At 35.8% G+C, this 21136-nt stretch overlaps 1 protein-coding gene across 1 annotated transcript in view; it reads right to left on the bottom strand.

Annotated features, from left to right (window-relative positions):
* The window catches only part of GABRB1 (gamma-aminobutyric acid type A receptor subunit beta1), a 388600-nt gene that overhangs the window by 53646 nt on the left and 313818 nt on the right, over positions 1-21136 (bottom strand). Inside the window, exon 5 of the mRNA XM_074276277.1 lies at positions 11653-11735. Within this exon, the coding sequence (XP_074132378.1) occupies positions 11653-11735 (83 nt within the window). The remainder of the gene's footprint in view (positions 1-11652; positions 11736-21136) is intronic.

The following is a 21136-nucleotide window of genomic DNA, read 5'->3' as shown; positions in this document are numbered from 1 at the left end:
AGCAGCTCTTTTTGTGATGGTAGAGCACAAGAAAATAAGAAGATGCCTGTCAATTTTGAAATAGCTAAACAAATTATGGTATATCATTGTAATGAAATGCTATTATGTCAAATAATGAAAAGAATGGTTTCAGAGTGAAGTGAGCAGAGCAAGAGAATAATAATAACAACACAGTAAAGAAAAGCTATTTTGAAAGACTTGAGAACTTTAATCAATTTGATGACTAATTTTACTTCCAGCAGACTGAAAATGAAGTATTCCATCTGCTTTCTGACAGAGAGGTGGTAGACCCAAAACGCAGAATCTTGGCCATTAAGAGAACTGACTTTGCTTAACTCTGACTTTTTGATAAGAGGATTCCCTTCATCTTAGCTTCTCTTTTGTAAATTAAATTAAAAAAATATAGTTCAAGCTGATTTCAGACAATAGGCCTGTGATTAGAGCCAGTATGGAGTGGTAGCAGTGTTGGACTCAGAATCAGGAAGAGTTGGGTTAAAATCCTGCCTCAGATATTTATTGGATATGTTTCTATGACCATGTTATCTAACCCTTATGTACCTCAGTTTCTTCATCTGTAAAATGAAGGGGGTGAACTCAATGGCCTCGAAGATTTCTTGTACTCCTTAATCTATGATCCTATGAGCCTTCTTTTTTTGATCCAGAAGTTACTGCTCTTCAGCACTGAGAATTCTCTTCACTAAACTATAGCAATCAAGGTTTTAAAAATATATAATATAATTATTATACTTTATAATTTAAACTGATCATATTCTTTATTCCACATGACCTTGAAAAGAAACTCTTTCCCACAGAGTGTGTGTACAATAAACTTGACCTGAGATAGGTCTCTGTTGCAACTAAACTGATTGCATAACTAATGATTAAAGAAAAACAGAATTTTCATTCTGATTCATATGAAAACTTTCAAGGAATAAAGATAGCAGAGAAAGCTGCTCAACAGTCTCTGAGCAATGGCCCAGAAAATGAATAAATCAAGTCAGAAAACGTTGTCCTCCTCCCACCACCAGAAAAGCTAGAGACATTGAAATTCATTATCATTTCTATGAACATGAATGTAAAATATTAATTTTCATTAAGTAGGCTAGTGAATATGGCAATGTCACATTCATCTGAGGAAAGATCCAGTGCCACTAATTTCCTTGACAATTGGGATAGAAAGCATATAAAGTTATGAATCAGTCATAAAGTTCAATTTATTCTTTTTTATTTTTGGTATTTAGCTTCCATGAATAGAAAGTGTGCATTGTATTACAGATGCTATTTTTAAGCTATTTCAGATTAGAAACAATGATCTGGCAGGCATCAATTAACATGTCTGATTTAAAAGCTTTTGCTATTAATTATTCTATATTTTATATTTTTGTGCGGCTATTCACACATGCATGTATTCATGCATATATTCATTCTTCTCTCTCTTAGTTTCCACTTTTTGTAATTGTTCATTGGTTTGCTATTATTATTATTATAGAGAAGTCCCTTAATTGAGTTGTAGGGAAAAGTTAAAAATGAATCTAGTCATACAATTGTGGGTTTGGAAGATACTACTTTAGCCCAACTTTCTACTTAGTGATGAATAAAAAATCTGCTAAATGACCAACAAGTCTCTGCTTAAATATTTCTGCCTTTCTCACAGGACCCTGGGACAAGCAAGGAACAGGAGAGGAGCAAGGAAGTGATTCAGGTTGGGCATTAAAAAAAAGAGAATCTGAATGTGAAAGTGTAGGAGGAAGTTCCAGAAATGGCATTTGAACCCATGACAATCACATGAACCCTCGTTCCCATCTGTTTTGGTGGGATTTTAATATCTAATCAGGGAACAAAGGCTTATGCTGCTTCCAGATATTATAATAAAAATACACCAAAATTATACACGCAATATATTTAAAATGACCTAGGAATGAAACTTGATTTGCTGAACCAGAGCTACCTTCAGGGGGCCTACTGTCTTGCTTATCAAACTGATAAAATCTTTCAAGGGAAACTAGATTTCTGAGCTTTTTTTTTTTTTTTTTTTTTTTTTTTCCCCTACCTGCAGCTTTGTGGGTGGGAAGGGTATTGCTGCAGGGACTAGGGAAAAGCTGACCACCAGAAATGTGCAGAATGATTAGTTATGGTTCATTTCTCCCATTCTGATTAATTTTGCAGCATGGCCATAGGACTGGTGAATCTAGAAAGTACATGACGGCAAGTGGTAAGTGGGAGCAGCCCATGGGGATTGTAAGATTTGTTTGGAAGTTATGGTCATGCTACCATAAGAGCTAGGTGGTAACCAACATCATCCCCCAAAGAGCAAGAGCTAAGGGGTCTTCTGATTGCTTGAAAGAGACCTCTGGATCTCCCTCTGCTATTAAGTAGGGATGTGATCCGAGAAGTCTAACTGAGGACTGATGGACATCTGTCTCCTGTCCCTCTCCCTCGGTTTTAATCTGGCCTTCTAGAGTAAGGCAGAATGGGTATTTCTTCCTTTTAACAGTCCTCAGTCAATTAGAAAACGTGTGATTTTTCCTAATCTTCAAACACTGAAAACCCTCCAACAAATACTTGTGGCCTGGCTGTTACATACAACTTAGCAGTTTAAGTACTGCAGGAAACAGAGAGGTAACAGCACGTTTGGGGAGTGGGGCTGCAGAAGGCGGCATTTTGGTCAGGGAAGCCCCTCGGAGAACAAGTATTCTTTTTAGGAAAGGAGTTATTGTTTTGGGTGATGTTTTCAGAGCAAGAAGTGGAGAAGGAGGCAGGAGAGACTGTGCGGTGTTAAAAAGATGGTCAGAAAGGGCTGGGGTCCGGTTGTGGGTGGTGGGTGCTCAAGGGCCTAAGACGTCTGGAGTTCTGAGCTGGAGCTGGAGGCTGCAGTCCAGGAAGGTTTGTGGAGACAGAGGTGGGTCTCTGAAGGTGCGATATTTGAGCAAGGTCTCAAGGATATATATGTGTGTTCTATGTAGATTGGAGGGGCCATTTGAAGACTTGGAAATAGAGTAAAGGGAGAGACAGACATGTAGTGTGCCGAATGGGTGCGGGACAGAGTGCAGTCCAATTTAGGGGGGCTGAAGGGAATGAAGGAGCCAGACAAGGCATTTGTGTGTACTAGACTTTGCAAATTATGTTCTTTGTGTGTTACACACTTGATTTAGTAACAAAACCATTGAGTACGTGTCATTGAATATGGAATTCTGTGTCATTAAAATTTTGTGTATTTATGTGAAAGAAATATTTAAAAATATACTTTGTCGTGCCATTTCCTGTTCTAATTCTAGTTTTTGTTTTGCACATATATAGTAGTGCAATATAGTGGGAAAAAAGGGTTTGGTCCATATTATAAAGGTCTCTGAATTCTAGGCTAAAAAATTAGGATTTATTTAGTAGGCAATGGGGAGAGTTTGAAGAGTTTTGAACACTGAGAACAGCAGAGCAAAACTGTGCTTTAGGAAGATTAATATGGTAATAAATTGGAGCAAGGATTCTTAATATGGGTTCCCTGTGGATGGATTTCAAAGGGACTGTGAACTTGGATGTGAAAAAGAATTATTTTTTTACTTCAATAGAATTAGGTTCCTTTATAATCTTATGCACTTTTTAGTATGCATTTAAAAATATTATTCTGAGGTAGGGATCAAAATATTCACCAGATTGCCACAGGTGTCCATTATTCACAAAACATCTAAGAAGCCCTGGGTTATAGAGAAAAAAATTTGGAAGCAGAAGGATAAGTTAAGAGGCTAAAGCAACAGCCCATACAAGAAACTACGAGACCCCTTGAAATTTTGTTCAAGAACTATTTCCACCATGAAACCAACTCCAATTTTTTTCCACATCTCTAACCCCATGGGAGAAAATGATCTTTCCTCCTCTGATTTTCTGGCAGTGTTTTGCCTCTTTCCTGTATCCTAAGCCCATGAGAAATCACTTTGGTACAAGTGGTATCTCCTCTAGGAGACAGAGTGCCTTGATGACATCATTTTTCATCTTTTTATCCCCATGGCAGAGAACATAATAGACACAATAAATGTTTGTTGAATTGAATTGTATCCCTCTAAAGATTAAATGTCAGGTCCATTCATCAAGACTAAAGTGTTAATGATGAATAATGCCTAGATTAAAATTTGCCAGATCTTATTATTTCACCCTGACAAGTGATTCAACAGACCGGTACAAAAATAACAATGTGACACTAAAGGCAAGCTTCCTTTCCTCTATTCTTTGGTGAGAATTTGAATGGCAGGACATGGACCATAATGCCAAATGGTGTTGTGGAAGAGCTGAGTTGACTATCCTGGATTACAAGAATTGCTCCTGAGACATCAAGTGTATTTTGAAAATTGGGTGAAAAAACAGGATTTTTCCAAAATATTAAATCCAAAATTTTAAATAGTTGAATCTATCTCAATGCATTAAAAATATGAATGGACAACTGATAGAATTGTTCACTTCCACCAAACTTAGAAAAGGTAAAAATTGAACTTTATCACCACATTTTTTTGTTTGTTTATAGCTCAGTCACTTTCTGATAAACTTTATCTTGATTAAACCTTCCTTCTCTGCAAACAAAAATAGTTAAGGGAAACATTTACATGTATAACACATGCATCTGAATTATTATTATTGCATCATTATTAATGCATTCATTGACTATTAAAGTTTTATAATCCTTTTTTTAAATATCAGTCACTTCTAGATATAATCATTTATCCAGAAATTCATCCCTTATAACAAAGAAAAACAGGTATGCAAATCAATAGACCCCAAATTAAATTTCAATTAAATAAAATTTTGTAGCCCATCCAAATTTACTAGATGGCATAGCATAGGAAGAAAAAGAAAGAAATAATCTATATTTTCTTAGAAGGACCTATCCAGAAATAGAAACTCTTGAGCTTTTGGGTAAGGCTAATTGATTGCTATAAATTGAGACTTTTATAACCCAGTTAGAATTTTGTGTTCCTTTCTGGCTCTCTAGTCCACATAAAAGGTAAATTGTTATTCCTATGTCTAACTATATCACTTTCCTACTAAAACAATCTTCAGTGGTTCTCTATTACCTCAAAGAAGTAATACAAAATCCTTAGTATGGCATGTAAGTCCTTCTCATGCTTAGTCTCCCTTCCTCTCATTTTTTATTCTCCTTTACACATTTTCCATTCAAGAAGTCAAACTGTCCTGCTAACTGTACCCTGGCTACAACATTCCATCTCCTCGCTCCATACGTATGCAGTGGTGATTCTCTGTACCGGAAAGTACTCCCTTCTATGTCTTGGTTGTTTAGAACTCACTTTCCTTTGTAACCTAGGGCTCAAATCCAGGCATAAAACTCTCTTTCTCTGACTACTGAGAAAGAATTTCCAATAGTAAGAGGGAAATTCCTTAAAATCTAACAACAAGCTAGAAATAGACACATACCCAAGGTGCTGGTTCCTTTACAGGGTGACATTTCCCCCCCTCCCCCAGATCTATGGATCTAGTAAAATATTGGAAACGAGAGTGGAAATGCTTATGTTTTCTCTCAAAGCCAAAAGCCAGAGGAAGAAATCCTTTTTTCTCAAACTTTTGCCACTCCACCACTCACATAGGCATGGAATATTAGAGCAATCATTCTCTATTAAAAAGGAGAGTTTTGTGCAGGTGCTGAGGCTTTAGTCCCAGATGTCATGGTGTCATGGGCCCTTTTGGCAGACTGGTGATTCCTATATTAGGAAAAAAGTTTTTTAAAATGCACAAAACATATGGAAACTAATTCTATTGAAATAAAATATATTTTTTAGAGGGTAAAATTTGTGGGAGTCTCTAACTCTGTGGTCAAGAACCTTTGCTTTAGGATTTGTGTATGCATGTATGTGTTGTACATACAAGATGAATAATATACACATGCATACACATAGATTATATATGTATATGTATATATACATATATGTATACATATACATATATATATATATATATTACATATACTATAATATATTACTATATATATATATAATATGATATATATATACATATGGCTCAGTAGGTGAGAGAGAAAATCACTGACATCTCAGTTTAACTTTGTGCCTTTCCTTCTATTCACTTTACTATGGGAGAGTGAAACTCTTCTTGTATTTGAGAGACTGTAAGTAAGACCTTGGAATTTCTCCCACATGTTGCCTATGTTTATCTCTTTTTACTGCTGGTGTCTTAAAGGGAAATGTGCTTCACTTTTTTAGGGGAAATGCTTTATTCTCTTACAATCCTGTTTCACTAAATGCTAGCACTTCGAATTCCTCTCTTCTGGAAGACAGTTAAAAGGCAAACATAGAGGTGGAAGTAGAAGAGCACTGGTTTTCTTGGATGCAGACCTAATTAGATTATCTTGTGATTGGTGTAGTTTTTTCTACAGGACTCTTCTATCAAGTTAGTGTCCTAAATTGCTTAATATATACTTTGTATTTTCTTATCTATGTTCATGTTGGATCCTAAGAATAAAATGCAAACTCTTTGAAGGCAGAGATTATTTCTTTTCTTTTTCTCATTTTTGTATCTCTCTCTCTCTCTCTCTCTCTCTCTGTATATATATATATATATATATATATATATATATATATATATATATATATATATATGGTACTTAAAAGTTTGTTGAATTGGATTGTTACAGATATTTGGCTGTTGTCAAAAATAGCAAGCATTTCTATCATACATTTCTATCATACAATATCATATATTGAGGTTTGCAAAGTACTTTGTAAAATGAAATATAATATGAATTGATTCCCATAATAATCTTGTGATTAGGAAGATAGAAGTGTTATTACATAATGGGCATATTTTATAAATGAGGAAACTACGACTCAATATTACATAAACAATAAAAATCTAGAGAACGGGTCTAGAAACTGATGTGGGGCCTAAGGCAAGAACAACAAAATATATCCAGAACAAAGAGTTGGAATAGTTGTCTCCAGTCGACTTGATGAAAAATTCAGTGTGTGGAGACAGAAACTTGGGAAGAAGTCTTTGAATTTAGGACACAGGGTCCAGTGGGGAGGGGTAAGGTTAAGAAATAGTGACTTCTGGGAGAAATAAAAAGTCCAGTACATTGGCCACAGAATGTCATGTGGCTACTACAAGGGAGCACATCACTGGGGTAGAAGCAAGATGGAGGCCGGCCAAGGTGACTTTTGGAAATTTCCTATTTTACCTAAATTATTCTTGCAAACCTGGTTCTAAGCTCAGTTTTTTTCATACTAAAAGGAATAACAGCCTTGTCAGTCAGTGTTCAATTGATTTCAATAGACAGAGGCAGAGCCCCAGTTGCCCCACTTACCTCCCTCTACATTTAGCATTCTCTACCTTACATAGACTGCCTATATAATTCTACAGCAACAGGACACACAGTTTGGATCTTAATTCCTTACGGATGATGGTAGCTTTCATTTAAAAAATCTCTTTTCAGCCTATAGTGAAAACTGGGTAAATTGTTAGTTTGGGAGAAGCTATAGTAGCAAATAATATTTATACAAATGTTCTAATTTTCTTCCTTTTTAAAAGTTAAAAAAAAAGAAAAATGAAAAAGCTCTTTTGGTATCCAATGGTACTTAGTCAAATATTGATTGTGTACTTAGGAAGAAATAAAGCTATTTAGAATTCAGAGAGTTATTTTTGACATGTGCAATTTCATACCTTAAAGTTATCATGTTTTAGACATTGGTCCAGATGAATGACTAGCCCCAAAGAATATTTCTAAGGGATTGATGTCAGCCCACTGGGAGGATTCTAGAGGATGGATGCAGGATATTTGTTCTCTTCATTTTAATCAGTGATTTGGGATAAGGCACAGAAGGCATACTTATCAAATATGTTCATGTTCTGAACCTTGGAGGGAAAGCTAATATATTGAATGACATTGTTATGATACAAACACATTTTTAAAGATTGGAATAATTAGCTGAGTCTAACTTTTAAATGTAACAGAAATAGAAGTCTTAGCTTAGATTTTAAAAAACCTCAACAACTCCACAAGTATAAAGTAGAGGAAATGTTGATAGAAAGCAAGAGATTTGGTAGTTTCAGTGGCCTGCACCCTTAATGTGTCAGCATTATGACCCAATAGATTAAAAATCAATGAACTTTAAACAATGAACTTGTCAACCAAATCAAACAACTGTGATAGACTCCACTACTAGAAATATACTAATCATGAGAAAGAAGATAATTTCTCTGTAGTCTTCTCTGGTCAGAATATATTTGGAGTACAATTATGTTATTTTAGGAATCACAAAGAGATGGAGCTCACTTAGAGGTAGACATGCAGGATGACAAAAGTAGCAAATCCAGACCATTTAAGGACTTATTACAAAATGAATATGAGTAATCTAGAGAAGAGGATTCTTAAAAGGGACATGATTATCATCTTTAACTAGCTTATGACCTGACATGCAGAAGAATGGTCAGACTCAGGCTGCTTGGTCCTTGAAGATAGGTGCCAGTTATAGAGATGAAGAATTCAGTTCCATTTAAACAGGAACTGTCCAAAAGTGTGATGTGTTTCTAAAGGAAACAGAATTCTCCATTATTGGAGGCCTTCTATGAGAGGCTAAGTAATCATTTGCCAGGGTTATAGTAGAGGAAATTAATTCAGGAAGGGTTTGTGCTAGGTCATTTTGGAAGTCTTTACAGAAATCAACTCTTTAGGAATCTTGTGCTTCTATGACTAAAGATTTTTTCTTTATTTTGTTAAAAAAAGGATTCAGTTCAAGTATAAAAGTGAAGTTAAATTATGGCTTGGTCTTTATATTTTTAAAGTACTATCCATCCATCAGTGGATGTTTAAATAACAGACAGTGACTTACTCAAGTTTGTAGACATTTGTTGAATTACATGTATAAATGATTTAATCACATAAAGAAGAGTCATCTTCTGACAAAGGAACAAACACAACATTATTTCTTTATTACTCTAACAATGGTGCTGGCAGAGAGGTTTCAAGTTGATGAAGATTTCATAAATTTATAAGTTACTATTTAGCAAAAATTAAAAACATTTAATTTAGAAAAATTTAAAACATTATTCAAGTATTGTCTATCCTTAGTAGAGACTTAAATAAATGTTATTGAAAGCATTTTTTTCGTATCTTATAATCTTAAACTCTATAATGCTTAGCAGATATTACAGGATATAAAATAATCAATAAAACTATATCTGAAGAATAAATCCTAATATTTTGAGCAAATTCATGAATTAGTCTTATCTTTTCATTTCTGTTTCAAAAGGTCTTTTTTTTGGTGTAACAAAAAGGTTCTGCCTTGATTGCAAAAATATTGGAAGCTGCTAAAATAGCTGAATGTGTTTGGGTTTAAATTCCTATATTTTAACTTCACAATTTTATAATTTAATTCAGGAAATCAGTTGAAAGAATTGAAATATAAAAAGAAAAACATATTTTACAAGTTTTCTAATTGTTAAGTCTTGATGTATGGTTTAGGTCAAGTCTTTACCCATGACTCACAAATATGGGACAACAAAATTAGACTATTTTCTCATAATCAGACCTCTTGGTCTCATATACATTCATGCTTCTAAGGCACTAAACTATATTCATGACAATATAGTATTTTACTCATATGAAGTGCTTGACCTGCCTCCATAATTACCTGACTTCCAAGGGTAACTTACTTTATCTGCATTATTAGTTGTATCAACTATTTGTGGGCTGATCATTTTAGGTTGCCATCAAAGAAATTGATGACATTGAAAGTGCCAATCCAATTAAGAATCAGTTGTCAAGATTTCTGTATAGACCATCAACTTCTCAAAAAATCAAATCAACAAACTTTTATTAAATGACTTCTAAGTTTGAGTATAATACGAAGCACAGAGGACTGAAAGAAAGGCAAAAACCAGTTCTGCATCTTAAAATGTTCCCAATATAATGGGGGAGACATACAAACAACTATGTACAAACAAGATACATGATAAATTGTCATTAATCACAGAAAGAAAACACTAAAATTTTGTAGTGACAAAGAACTGGAAAGTGAATGAATGGCCGTCAGTTGGAGAATGACTGAATAAATTATGATATATGAATGTGATAGGATATAATTGTTCTATAAGAAACAATCAGCAGGATGATTTCAGAGAGGCTTGGAGAGACTTACAGGAACTGATGCTAAGTAAGATGAGTAGAACCAAGAGAACATTGTAATAGCAACAACAAGATTGTGTGATGATCAATTATGATGATTGTGGTTCTTTTCAATAGCAAGGTGATTCAGGCCAGTTCTAATGGTCTTGTGGTAGAACCATCTGCACCCAGAGAGAAGACTGTGGGGACTGAATGTGGACTATAACATAATATTTTCACTTTTTTGTTGTTATTTATTTGCTTACATTTTATTTTCTTTCTCATTCCCCTTTTTTGATCTGATTTTTCTTGTGTAGCATGATGATTGTGGAAATATGTATAGAAGAAGTACACATGTTTAACATATATTGGATTGCTTGCTGTATAGGGAAGGGGATGGAGGGAGAAAAAAATGGAACACAAAGTTTTGCAAGGTTAAATGTTGAAAACTATCTCTGCATATTTTTTGAATATAAAAAAAGCTTTTTAAAAAATGGAAGGCTGCAAGAGGTTTTTTACAGGGAATATTTTATCTGCGTCCTAAAGGAATCAGGGAAGGCAGGAGAGGGAAACGAGAAGGGAGAGAATTCTGAAGGATATCCATTGTAAATGCACAGAATCTGGAATCTTATAAACAGGACAAATGGGAGGTTTGGTATAAATAGAGCCAAATCCCCAAAGCACTAACTTGTAAGCATTTGTTCCTTCTAGTAGCAGCCATAGGTGAATCACATGGTCATAAGCGTATCTATCCAACAGCTTGTACAAGCCTAGAGATTAGGGAATCTGAATGTATACAGAAATAATACCCAAAAGTTATCTTATCATCTTTCTACTTTGGAAAGAACCTGCCTCATTTTTAGTCTTCTTGCCTCAAGTCTCTCCCTAACCAAGTCCATTTCTACTCAATAGCCAAAATGATCCTGCTAAAGCACAGATCTGACCACATCATCCTCTTTTCCTGAACTGTTAACCAGAAAGAGTAGGTAATAATGCCTGTGTGTTTATTCTTAAAGCAATTAGGAATTTAGCATGCATGACAATGTGAAATAAATTAACTTTCCAGGACAAAGCATCTCCTATTTCATTTCATTTCTCAGTTTCCTCATCTGTCTAATGGAGATAATAATAGCACGCACTTCTCAAAGTTGTTGTGAGGCTTAAATGTGATAAACTCTTGGGAGCTATGCTAGTACACATAGTAGTATAACTATTAGCAATTAAGCAATAAGTAACTATTATGATTTCTTTCTCAAAATTTTGTGTGTGTATGTAATTATATAAAATAGGCAAATATACTCTGGAAGACAAAGTCAAATATATATTCTGCATCTCCTCTAGCACAGCACTCTGCATAAATAGACAATAAAGTGTTGTTGAACGTTTGGTTGATCTAACAAAACAAACTTTAATCTATACACATTTTTTATGTTTCTTTGTGAAACCTCCCTAAACTTCTTGAATTTTATTGTGAAAAACTATATAATCCAAGATCTAGGCTTGCTATCCTCCATCTACCCCTGATCCCAACTACTCACAACTTTCAATCTCTAGCGTGCAGTTCTGTTCATCCAGAGGATATCTTCGCAGATCCATCATGCAAGCAGCTGTTGTCGTGATCCTGTAAGAAAGAAAAAAAAGGAAAAGGAAAATCATGACCCAAATTCACATGGAAAATGACATCTGACTGCCAGCCTTTTGGGTATTATTCAGGATCTACCTTTCAAGGAGTTAAAAAAAAGTCAGCCAGCTGCCAAAACATATTTATCAGCCCAATGAATAGTCCAGAACTTGTCCCACATCTCCTGGTATCAAGGAATGGCACTTTTCAGTGACTGACAGGGTTTTTTGAGAATTCTTTCTTTTACTTGATTTCTTAAGAGACATGGATAGTTATGTCATTGACAAATTCTGTGACTGTGGGCAATTTTTTCCCCCAACATTACAATGAGGAGGTTGGGCTAGACAGGAGTTTTGCATCATTTTTGTGTTATGAACTGTTTGGGTGATATGATAAAACTCATGGATTCCTTCTTAGAATAATTCTAAATTTATTAAAATTAATTGTAAAATTTTAAAAAATCAATTTAAAAATAAAAAAATAATTTTCATGTTTAAACTTAATTTAAAATGAGTTTTTAAAAATTCATATAATAAATACAATGGACTAGCAACTCTGCATTATAAAGGAAACTAGTTCTATTGATATATAGTTACAAAATCTATTTTTTAAAAACAAGTTTACATTCTTATGTTAAGAACCTCTGAACTGGCTATCTCTCAGGTCTCTTTCAGCTCTAACATTCTATAATTCTAAGACCTAGGAGAGGTTACTCAATTAATTTTGTTATTAATTCATGCCTTATTGTGAATGAGCTCATCTGATCTTTTCCAGGGAACAGTTATGATAGAGTGGAGAGAACTTAAGGACTGAATGAAGAACAACAGTGAAAGAAGCAGATTATCAAGGACAGCTGATTCCACTGAAAAGACAATTCCTCAGATATAGGTTCGATGATAGCAATGGTGTGACCAAGTGAAGGGAGGTAATAAATTAATTTGCTTTGGTTGATGTAGAAGAAATTGAGCAAGGTGATTCAGAAGAGACAAGGGACATTCGGTAGTCTGGATCAATGGCTCTGAGGTACAATGAAAGTCTTGATTCCAGCTCCTATTGTGTTGGATATTTTTCTCTCTCTGATGATGTGGCAAATGATCTGAGTCTATCATGATTGACTTGCATCACCAACTTAATTATAGAGATATGCCATTGAGCTAGCCAGAGTCCCATGATGCTGTAGTTGACCAAATGGTTTAAACACTGAACTGTTACAGAATGAAACGATTTCAGAGCTGGGAGGGATCTTGAGAGGTTCGCAGTCCAAACCATACCTGATAAGAAAGACTGATCTGGAGGATATTCTGAAGGCCGGGGCCATGTCACCTATACGTTTTGTATCTCCTCCAGCACAGTATTCTGCACACAGCAGACAATAAAAGTTGAATGATTGGTTGATCTAACAAGTTAACTTCCATAGATTTACATATTTTATATGAGAGAAATGAATATTATGTCATCCTATTAATAGCTAAATATTAATTTGTGATTCACCCTTTTCCTCCTATTTAAGACTAGAGTCCCGAAAAGGTCAGTCCATCTCTGAAGGGCATGATTAAATGACACGATTATTCCTGAAGAGTGATCACTAAGTCTTTGCAATTTATAACACAAAGATTTTCTTTTCAAAGTGCTACCAGCTTCCTAGGAGGAATGTGTGCAATATAGTAGTGATTCTTTCCTTGAAAGTTTCATTGAGTCATAGAGGTGATTCTGAGTTTTCAAAAGCATTTGTCCACAGAATCCAAGTTCCGAGAGTTGGGAAGGTCTGGTGTAGAGAACAGGGCACTAAAGTTGGAGTCCACAAGCCCTGGATTCATGTGTCACCCGAGGCACTTGTTAGGTGGGTGACTCAAGTGGGCCAGTAATTTAGCTTCTGTGTGCCTCGATTTCCTCAACTATGAAGCAGTCGGGTTGGATTCCTTTTCTGCTCTAAGATACTAAGGAAAGGTTTAAGTTCAGGTGAAGCTTCATCTTAACTAAATGCTATAGGGATCATTCAGCCTTAATGATCTGAATTATATTCTGTGGAATTAAAGGCCCAAAGAATTATGCAGCCAAGTAATCACATCAAATAGCAGAACTCTTGCTGGAAGTATTTGCATCTGAGGTCCATGTCCTAAATTATTATTTGGGCTTTCTATTTGACTTCTACCATCAAGGCCTCCTTTTCAGGGGAGTTTGAGAGAATTAGCTGCAGAGTTGGCAGCAAACAATGGCACATCAGATTGGTCACTGTTTATGGGGAAGTAGTTAGCCAACTGTTCCTCCGGACACAGATTCCAAGTGTGGGGGCAGGAGGCAGCACGATGTGTCTGCTTCTTTTAAAATCAAATCAACAAGCATTTATTAAGCACTTACTATGTGCCAGACAGGCTATTTGCAATGGTCATTGTGATAATTTGTTTATAGAATTGACCACTGGCCCTGAAAAAGAGATGGGTTATTAAAAGAAAGTGAGCCAGGGTTACTATGGGATACTGAAATAAATAGAAATCACGTTGCTGTGCTGAGTAAATTCAGAATTTATGAGGCAGGATTGGTCCTTTCTGATCTGAACTCCTTTTTTTCACTTGGGCATAGAAGAAATGATTGTGTTAATTCTGGAGGTAGATCACCTTTGGCTATTCTACAAAGGGAAAAAAAAATAGGTATTCCTTGCATGTCAGGAAACAGCACTGAAGGCCTTATCACTCTTTAAAAATGTTGTCAGTGAAACTCTGGGCCTCTCATAATTTCTGGGTATTCCAGGAGACTTTCAACTGTGTTTATTTTTTTCCCCTAATGTAGATCTTCCAGAATTATCAACCAACTGAAAAAAGGTGGAAAGAACCAAAACTCCCATTCCAAAATAAGAGCAAACACTTTAGTCTGAAAGTAAAAAACAGAGCACTGTTCCAGAGAATTTTTGATTAGGTCTGATTTGCTGTGGCTACAAAGAATTTACCAGGAAGTGAACATCTCTGATTATAAAGGATGACAGTAGGCATTCCTACTATTGTAAACAATTCCCAAGTAAACCCGAGCTCCTCATTGAAGCCCCAAGGGAGCTTAAGTTACCCTATGACCCATCTGGGAAAGAATCTGGGGTGGATGGGTAAATAATTGCTTATGGATTTGTCTGAGTCACGTATCAAAGCATGATCCTATCCAGAGACCGAATTCAGAACCCTGGATTTGTGGTGCATTTAATGAGTCTAAAATGTAATACCAATATGAATGAAAGCTGGTTAACTTTGAGAAAATCTCTCTTTTATGATTGTGGATGGAACATCACAAATAAACAACCAACTCAAAACAAACAACCTCCTCCAAAAAAAAAAACAAAACCAAGCAAACAAAAACTCCAAATGATCCAAAAACCAAATCCCATCATGAGTGAGGAGAAATACATTAATGCACATGATCATCATTGCTAAGTCGATAGCATCACCTCAGTCTATGAAGGACCGATAATAAATAAATAGGATATAATGAGAGACTCAGACAAGAGAATCAGCTAGGTTCAAACCAAAAGAACCTGTATGTGTGTATGTATTATGAAATTATTATGATTACAATCGATCCTATTGTACATTTAAAGTATACTTGAATAAATCTATCTATACTGATACTGTCCATCTTAAAGAGTGAGCTTCTGTAGTATCTTTATTTTGGTTTTTGTTCATAGCCAAGAAGAAGTTAATATGGATGCCCATTTAGGTTGGATAACTTGGCAACAATGTCTTTTTTGAACTTCAAACGATATTTTCTTGCAAAGTTTTGGCTCCATATCCTTGGGACAATTTAGGGACTTTGTCAAGTCATTAAGAAGACCATTTAGTGAGTGGTTTGTATCTTGCTCTAAACTGATATAGGATATAAGTAGTAAAAACATATCAACAAAATAAACAGATAGCTAAATTTGGTTTGCTTGATATCATATATAGTGGCACTTGCTAGATATTTTTTGAAGATGGTGTTGATAAAAAAATCTACACTGAAAAGAGTGCTCTTTTATCAGCAAGCGTCCATTCCTTTTTATCTCTTTTGTTTCTATGCCTCTGGTTTCTTTTTTTCCACTGTGTTTTGTAGCTCTAGTTCAGAATGCTAATAAGACTCTTTTTGGTGCAATCCCAGTTAGTGATTTCCAGGTAATTAGTTGCATACCAAATGTTGTGTAAATGGGCTCATTATTATTCATTTCTGTAAGGCTGGGTGATTCATGAGCCACTTTGTGAATATGAAAAGCAGTTCATAAATCAGAGCCAAAAAGAAAAGAAAAGAATAATAACAGGACAATAATAATTAACAGTTCCTTGTCAGGGATCCAGCCCTTGGTCTCAATCACACTGTCACTGTGGATGTCTGGTTGAGTTAGGGAAAGGAATGAGTACTTTCCCAAATTCATGTCATTTTTACTTTATTGTCTTCATAAGGAACAAGAGCGCTTATTAAATTTATACCACAGTTGATATTTCTTAATTAGCAATTTACTGAAATATGTATTCAGCAATAGAGGAAGAGGCCTTCCATCATCTTGACTATCAAGCACTCTCTCTGCAAGTGATCAACCAATTGGGAAGAATTCAAAGGACAAAAGACCCTCCCAAAGTGAAAGGAGATCTTGAGTTTGAAAATCAAATAAGATCACAGATGAATCAAGCATCTTTAAAATGAAGCATCCTATTTTTAGTGGTCACTGTCAAACAAATAACTATGAAATTTAAATCAGCCCTTAGGGTAGGATGGGGATGACTTCTGATAATGATCTTTTAAAAAATACTGCCCTAGAGCGATAGAGTGCCAGATTTGGATTCTCAGAAAAGTTCAAAGATGGTCTTTATTGTTGCAGTATAAATGCCATTGGGATGAGAACATTTACCCTGTATTTCCCTTCTGTAAAAGAGGGACACCCCTAGCTCAGGTTCTTCCAATCAAAGAAATAGTTACAACACATTTACATTGCCCGTGCTATGGCATAGGCTATCTGTGAACTTTTCATTCTGCCTTTGTGGGACCTGAACAACTTCACAGGGTTTGACTTCTATGTACAAAAAGACCCGAAGTCGAGTGATAGAATGACCACAGCAGTAGCCTCCCCATTCCCCTAAGTTAGGGAGCTCTATCAGAGTCTTCATGCAAAGTTAGAGTATCACCAGATGCCATTTCTCTGAGTCATGGATCAATACCAGTTCCCAAGTTTAAACTCTTGCCCTTTCTCTTCATTTCTGGTTCTGCTCCACCAAGAAAGCCTGTGGAAATCCACCAGACTTTACTGGTTTAGGGAGAAAGATTCCTCACTTCTTCTGGGGCTCCCAAGGGGTGACCAGTTCTATGTAGGGTCCCAGCAGACTATATCTATTTCCACCATTCCCTACGCTCTCCTTCATATTGTAAGTGTGTCACTTCAATAAAGCTGTCTTACTTCACTGTCTTACTGTATATCATGTATTCCCTTGGACTGGATGATGGGTATTCTGAAACTTCCTAAGTCTACATTAAGGGAAATGAAAAGAAGGTTAAGAATCTATACTTGATCAAGCTATTTTAGGGAAGTGTTGATTTGCATTGCCAATGAATTGAAGGCTTTTTCCAACTGAGGTGCTCGCTCACTTACTGCTTGGAACAGGCTGATAAGGATATTCCAAGTAATAAACTGCTTTCATATTTCAATGACTCTGTGACCTCACGTGTATGGGTTGCCTCCTTGTCACACATTTCTTATAACTTTCTTGGAAGATCTACAGGATCTACATCTCTGTTCCCTCCCCATTCCCTCATATTTTGTGGCTACCAGTACTACACTAAACATCTCTATTACTCCACGGTTAGTCCATTTCTTTTTCTGGTCTTTCCTGTCCTTAGTGAAGTCTTTTATGCTACATCTTCCATGCAAGTCATCATTGGTAATACAGACTGTCCCCAAAAGTCTTTGTGGATTATACTGAGATATATCCATACCCACTAAGTACATTTTCATTGCCTATAACTAGGATTTGTCTGGGATGTTGGTGTTCCAAGATTTATACAACAACATTGAGAGAATATTGGTATTATAAAGGTGGGCTTTGGCATCCAGGAAAATCTTGAAATTATTAAAATGGCCACGTAATTTCCTAGGGGCTTGGAGTCTACTTTCCACTTTAAATCTGGACTTAGCTGCTTTATTCATATCGAATTCCTATCCAAGATATCTGGGCTGACAGACCGACTCGGTGAGCTGTCCACCCAATGACTTATTATAATCTTCATCCACTTGAATTTTCCTGTGTGGGTTATGGGCCAATTTATTTTGAGTGGCCATGACTCTAACTGAAGAGACCCTTCAGTGTTCTGGGACTTCATGAAATCAGCATAATATTCCATGCAAACTGGAACATTTGGAAAACAAATCTAACGGAATTTAGATGTTGAGGTAGGGTTAGATTCTCCTCTGTCCTGGAGATCAGTATACATCGCCTTGCTTTATTCCTCACTTACTGTTTAGAGTCAGAATGTTTGTGAAAAAATAAGTGCTGTAGTAGCATCCATAAAGGGATATTTTGCAATTTTAACTTTATCTTTTTAATTATAGCTTTTTATTTATAAGATATATGCACGGGTAATTTTCCAGCATTGACAATTACAAAACCTTTTGTTCCAATTTTTCCCCTCCTTCCCTCCACCCCTTCCTCCAGATGGCAGGTAGTCCCATACATGTTAAATATGTTAAAGTATAAGTTAAATACAATATATGTATACATGTCCATACATTAACTTTATCTTCATAGTTATTCAGTTGACTGAGACACGTACAAGATCCTGTTGAATGGTTTGATGATTAGCAATGAGGTTTGGCCCATGTTCAGTCCACATCAGCTTGGTAAGATGATGTTTCCATGTGGACAGGGATATGGAGATATCATCTTTGTAAGCTGAAAGAGTATGCACATGTACTAGATCCTCATTACAATCACCAAAATCACTTTTGATCATATAGCAAAGTTAAAACTTCCAGGCTCTCCTTCAATGAGTTTTCTATGCATATGGTAAGCAAAAAAAATAACATTCAAGGTAGCTATGATATATATATGATATATGATATATATATATGTGTATATATATGTATATATATGATATATGATATATATATATGTGTATATATATGTATATATATATGTGTGTGTGTATATATATATGTATATATATATGTGTGTGTGTATATATATATATATATATATATATATATATATATATATAAATTCTGCTGAAAATAAAGCAATGGCTTTGAGACCTCCATTCCTAAAAAAAGCAGGATAAATCATATCTAGCCCTGGAAATAAGAGGTGACATCCAGTGTACCAGCAGTGTTGCCGAGGTATAACAATTATTTTTCCATAAACAGAAATCGTCCTTACTTGTATGAGGCTTAAATTAAGACAGGTAATAGAATTGTAATAGAATAGAAAGAAAATTGTAAAAAAAATTGTAAAAGAATAGAAAGAACAGGTAATAGAATTGTGACATATATCTTGCAGAAATTAGACAAAATTTGCTCCAGGTGAATTTCATTTATGGATTTTTGAGATTTAATCTTGTATCCCCTTCTGCTGAGTTTCAGAGGCTTGGATTTCTGATCCAAATCATTTGAAGTTAGATGAATTTATGCTTAGAGTAGGGCTTCTTAACCTGGAATCTGTGAAATTGTTTTCTTTAAAAATATTATGATAACTCTACTTCATATTAATCGACTCCTTTTGTAATTCTAGGTTTTTTATTTTATGCATCTTAAAAATGATGAGAAGAGGTCTGTAAGATATTCTGGCCCTGCCAGAGGGGTTAAAGACACAAGAGGTGTGATGAAGCCCTGACTTAGAGGTTGGGCATTTGGTTAGAATTTTCATACTTGCTCCAAATTCAAATTGAGAACATGGCTAATGGTAGGACAAGGGAAGCTGAAAGTACTCGCCTGAAAGCTTAAAAATTGGAAAGTGACACTTTACACTTATAACCCCAAGTTATAGCATTTCAGACAGCTCAGATGAGTGCATTAATATTAAAATCAGGTTTCTCTTTTTATGATTTCCTAAGTATAACAATCTGGAATGGTCAGACCCATGTACCGTGAATTATGCCTAGATTCTCTTCCATTAATTTTCCACAAAGGGTAGTGAGGTCACCATCAAAGCCGAAGAGGCTCCCGAGCTAATTGAAATGTAAACTGTTGGAGGGGCCAAAAGGCTACCCATTTCTCCTGAAAATTTTAAAAGGATCAAAACCCTTGTCTAGCATCGCCGGGGAGACAGAGCTGTAATTAACATGGAAATAGCACAGGGCCCAATCCGGCATCTCTAACAGGGCAGGTGAAGCCCAGAGTGGTCCCTTCTCTCAGCTCTGCTGCCGGCTGCCGGGAGCAAGAAACAGCTGCCTCGGAGCTTCTTCAGGCCAGGCGATCATCAGGAAAATGAGAGATCATGAGGCTGAATGTTTCCCCCATAAATGCATCTGTTTCCAGATGGCAAAAAACGACAATGGGCGCATTCCTCCAAAGTGGGAAAGCTCAGTCAGTCTTTCTTTCTGCAGCTATAGGTCTGCCCGGCAGCAGACTGAGCAGAGTGCTGAGTTCTTCTCTCCCTCTCACTAGATGATCACCGGTCCAGTTCCTTTCCCAGATTTCTTACTTTACACTCACATGCATGAAAATACACACACATACACATTTACACACATATGTATGAACACACATAGATGTCTATGAATATACATGCACATGCACACACATGCATGAACACAACGCACATTTATGAATATACAGTGCATTTACACACATGTATGAATATACATGCACACGCGCATTTACACACATATGTAATGCACACACACACAGGTGCCCAGGGTCACACAGCTAGCAAGTGTCAGAGGCCAACTTTGAATTCCAGCCTGGCAGTCCGCCCACCACGCCACCAAAGTGCCCACACTTGTCATGGGACAAAATTAAAAAGATCAAAGAGCTTCATCCAGAAGAGGATTAGGGTTGGAATTTGAGGGGGGAAAGGATGGGCTATTGAATATAGATAAAAGAATTTTGGTCTTGGCTAGTTAGTGTGAGAAAGAGATTTTTAAGAGAATCATGGATTCCTAATTATTAAATGACTGCTATAGTTTCAGGTATGACTACAAGGGAAAGATTAAGTGTTTTCAGGTATTATTGACTGAATTCAAGATCCATAGAGATAGTAAGTCTGGCTTGATAGAAATTCAAACTACACATTTTTATTTTCTACTTTTTTTTTTTTTTCGTAAGGAAGATGGATAATGCAGAAATTTGGGCTCTTGAAAGGTTGATCCTCTCTATTTTTTATTTCAGAGGACAGGGAATTGGATGACTCCCAGTAGACACTTATTACATATTTTTCATCTCTTGGGTTGGCTTTGGGACCCAA

Source organism: Sminthopsis crassicaudata, chromosome 6 (genome assembly GCF_048593235.1).
Source record: "Sminthopsis crassicaudata isolate SCR6 chromosome 6, ASM4859323v1, whole genome shotgun sequence".
Lineage (NCBI taxonomy): Eukaryota > Metazoa > Chordata > Mammalia > Dasyuromorphia > Dasyuridae > Sminthopsis > Sminthopsis crassicaudata.
This window is presented reverse-complemented; position numbering and strand designations above follow the sequence as displayed.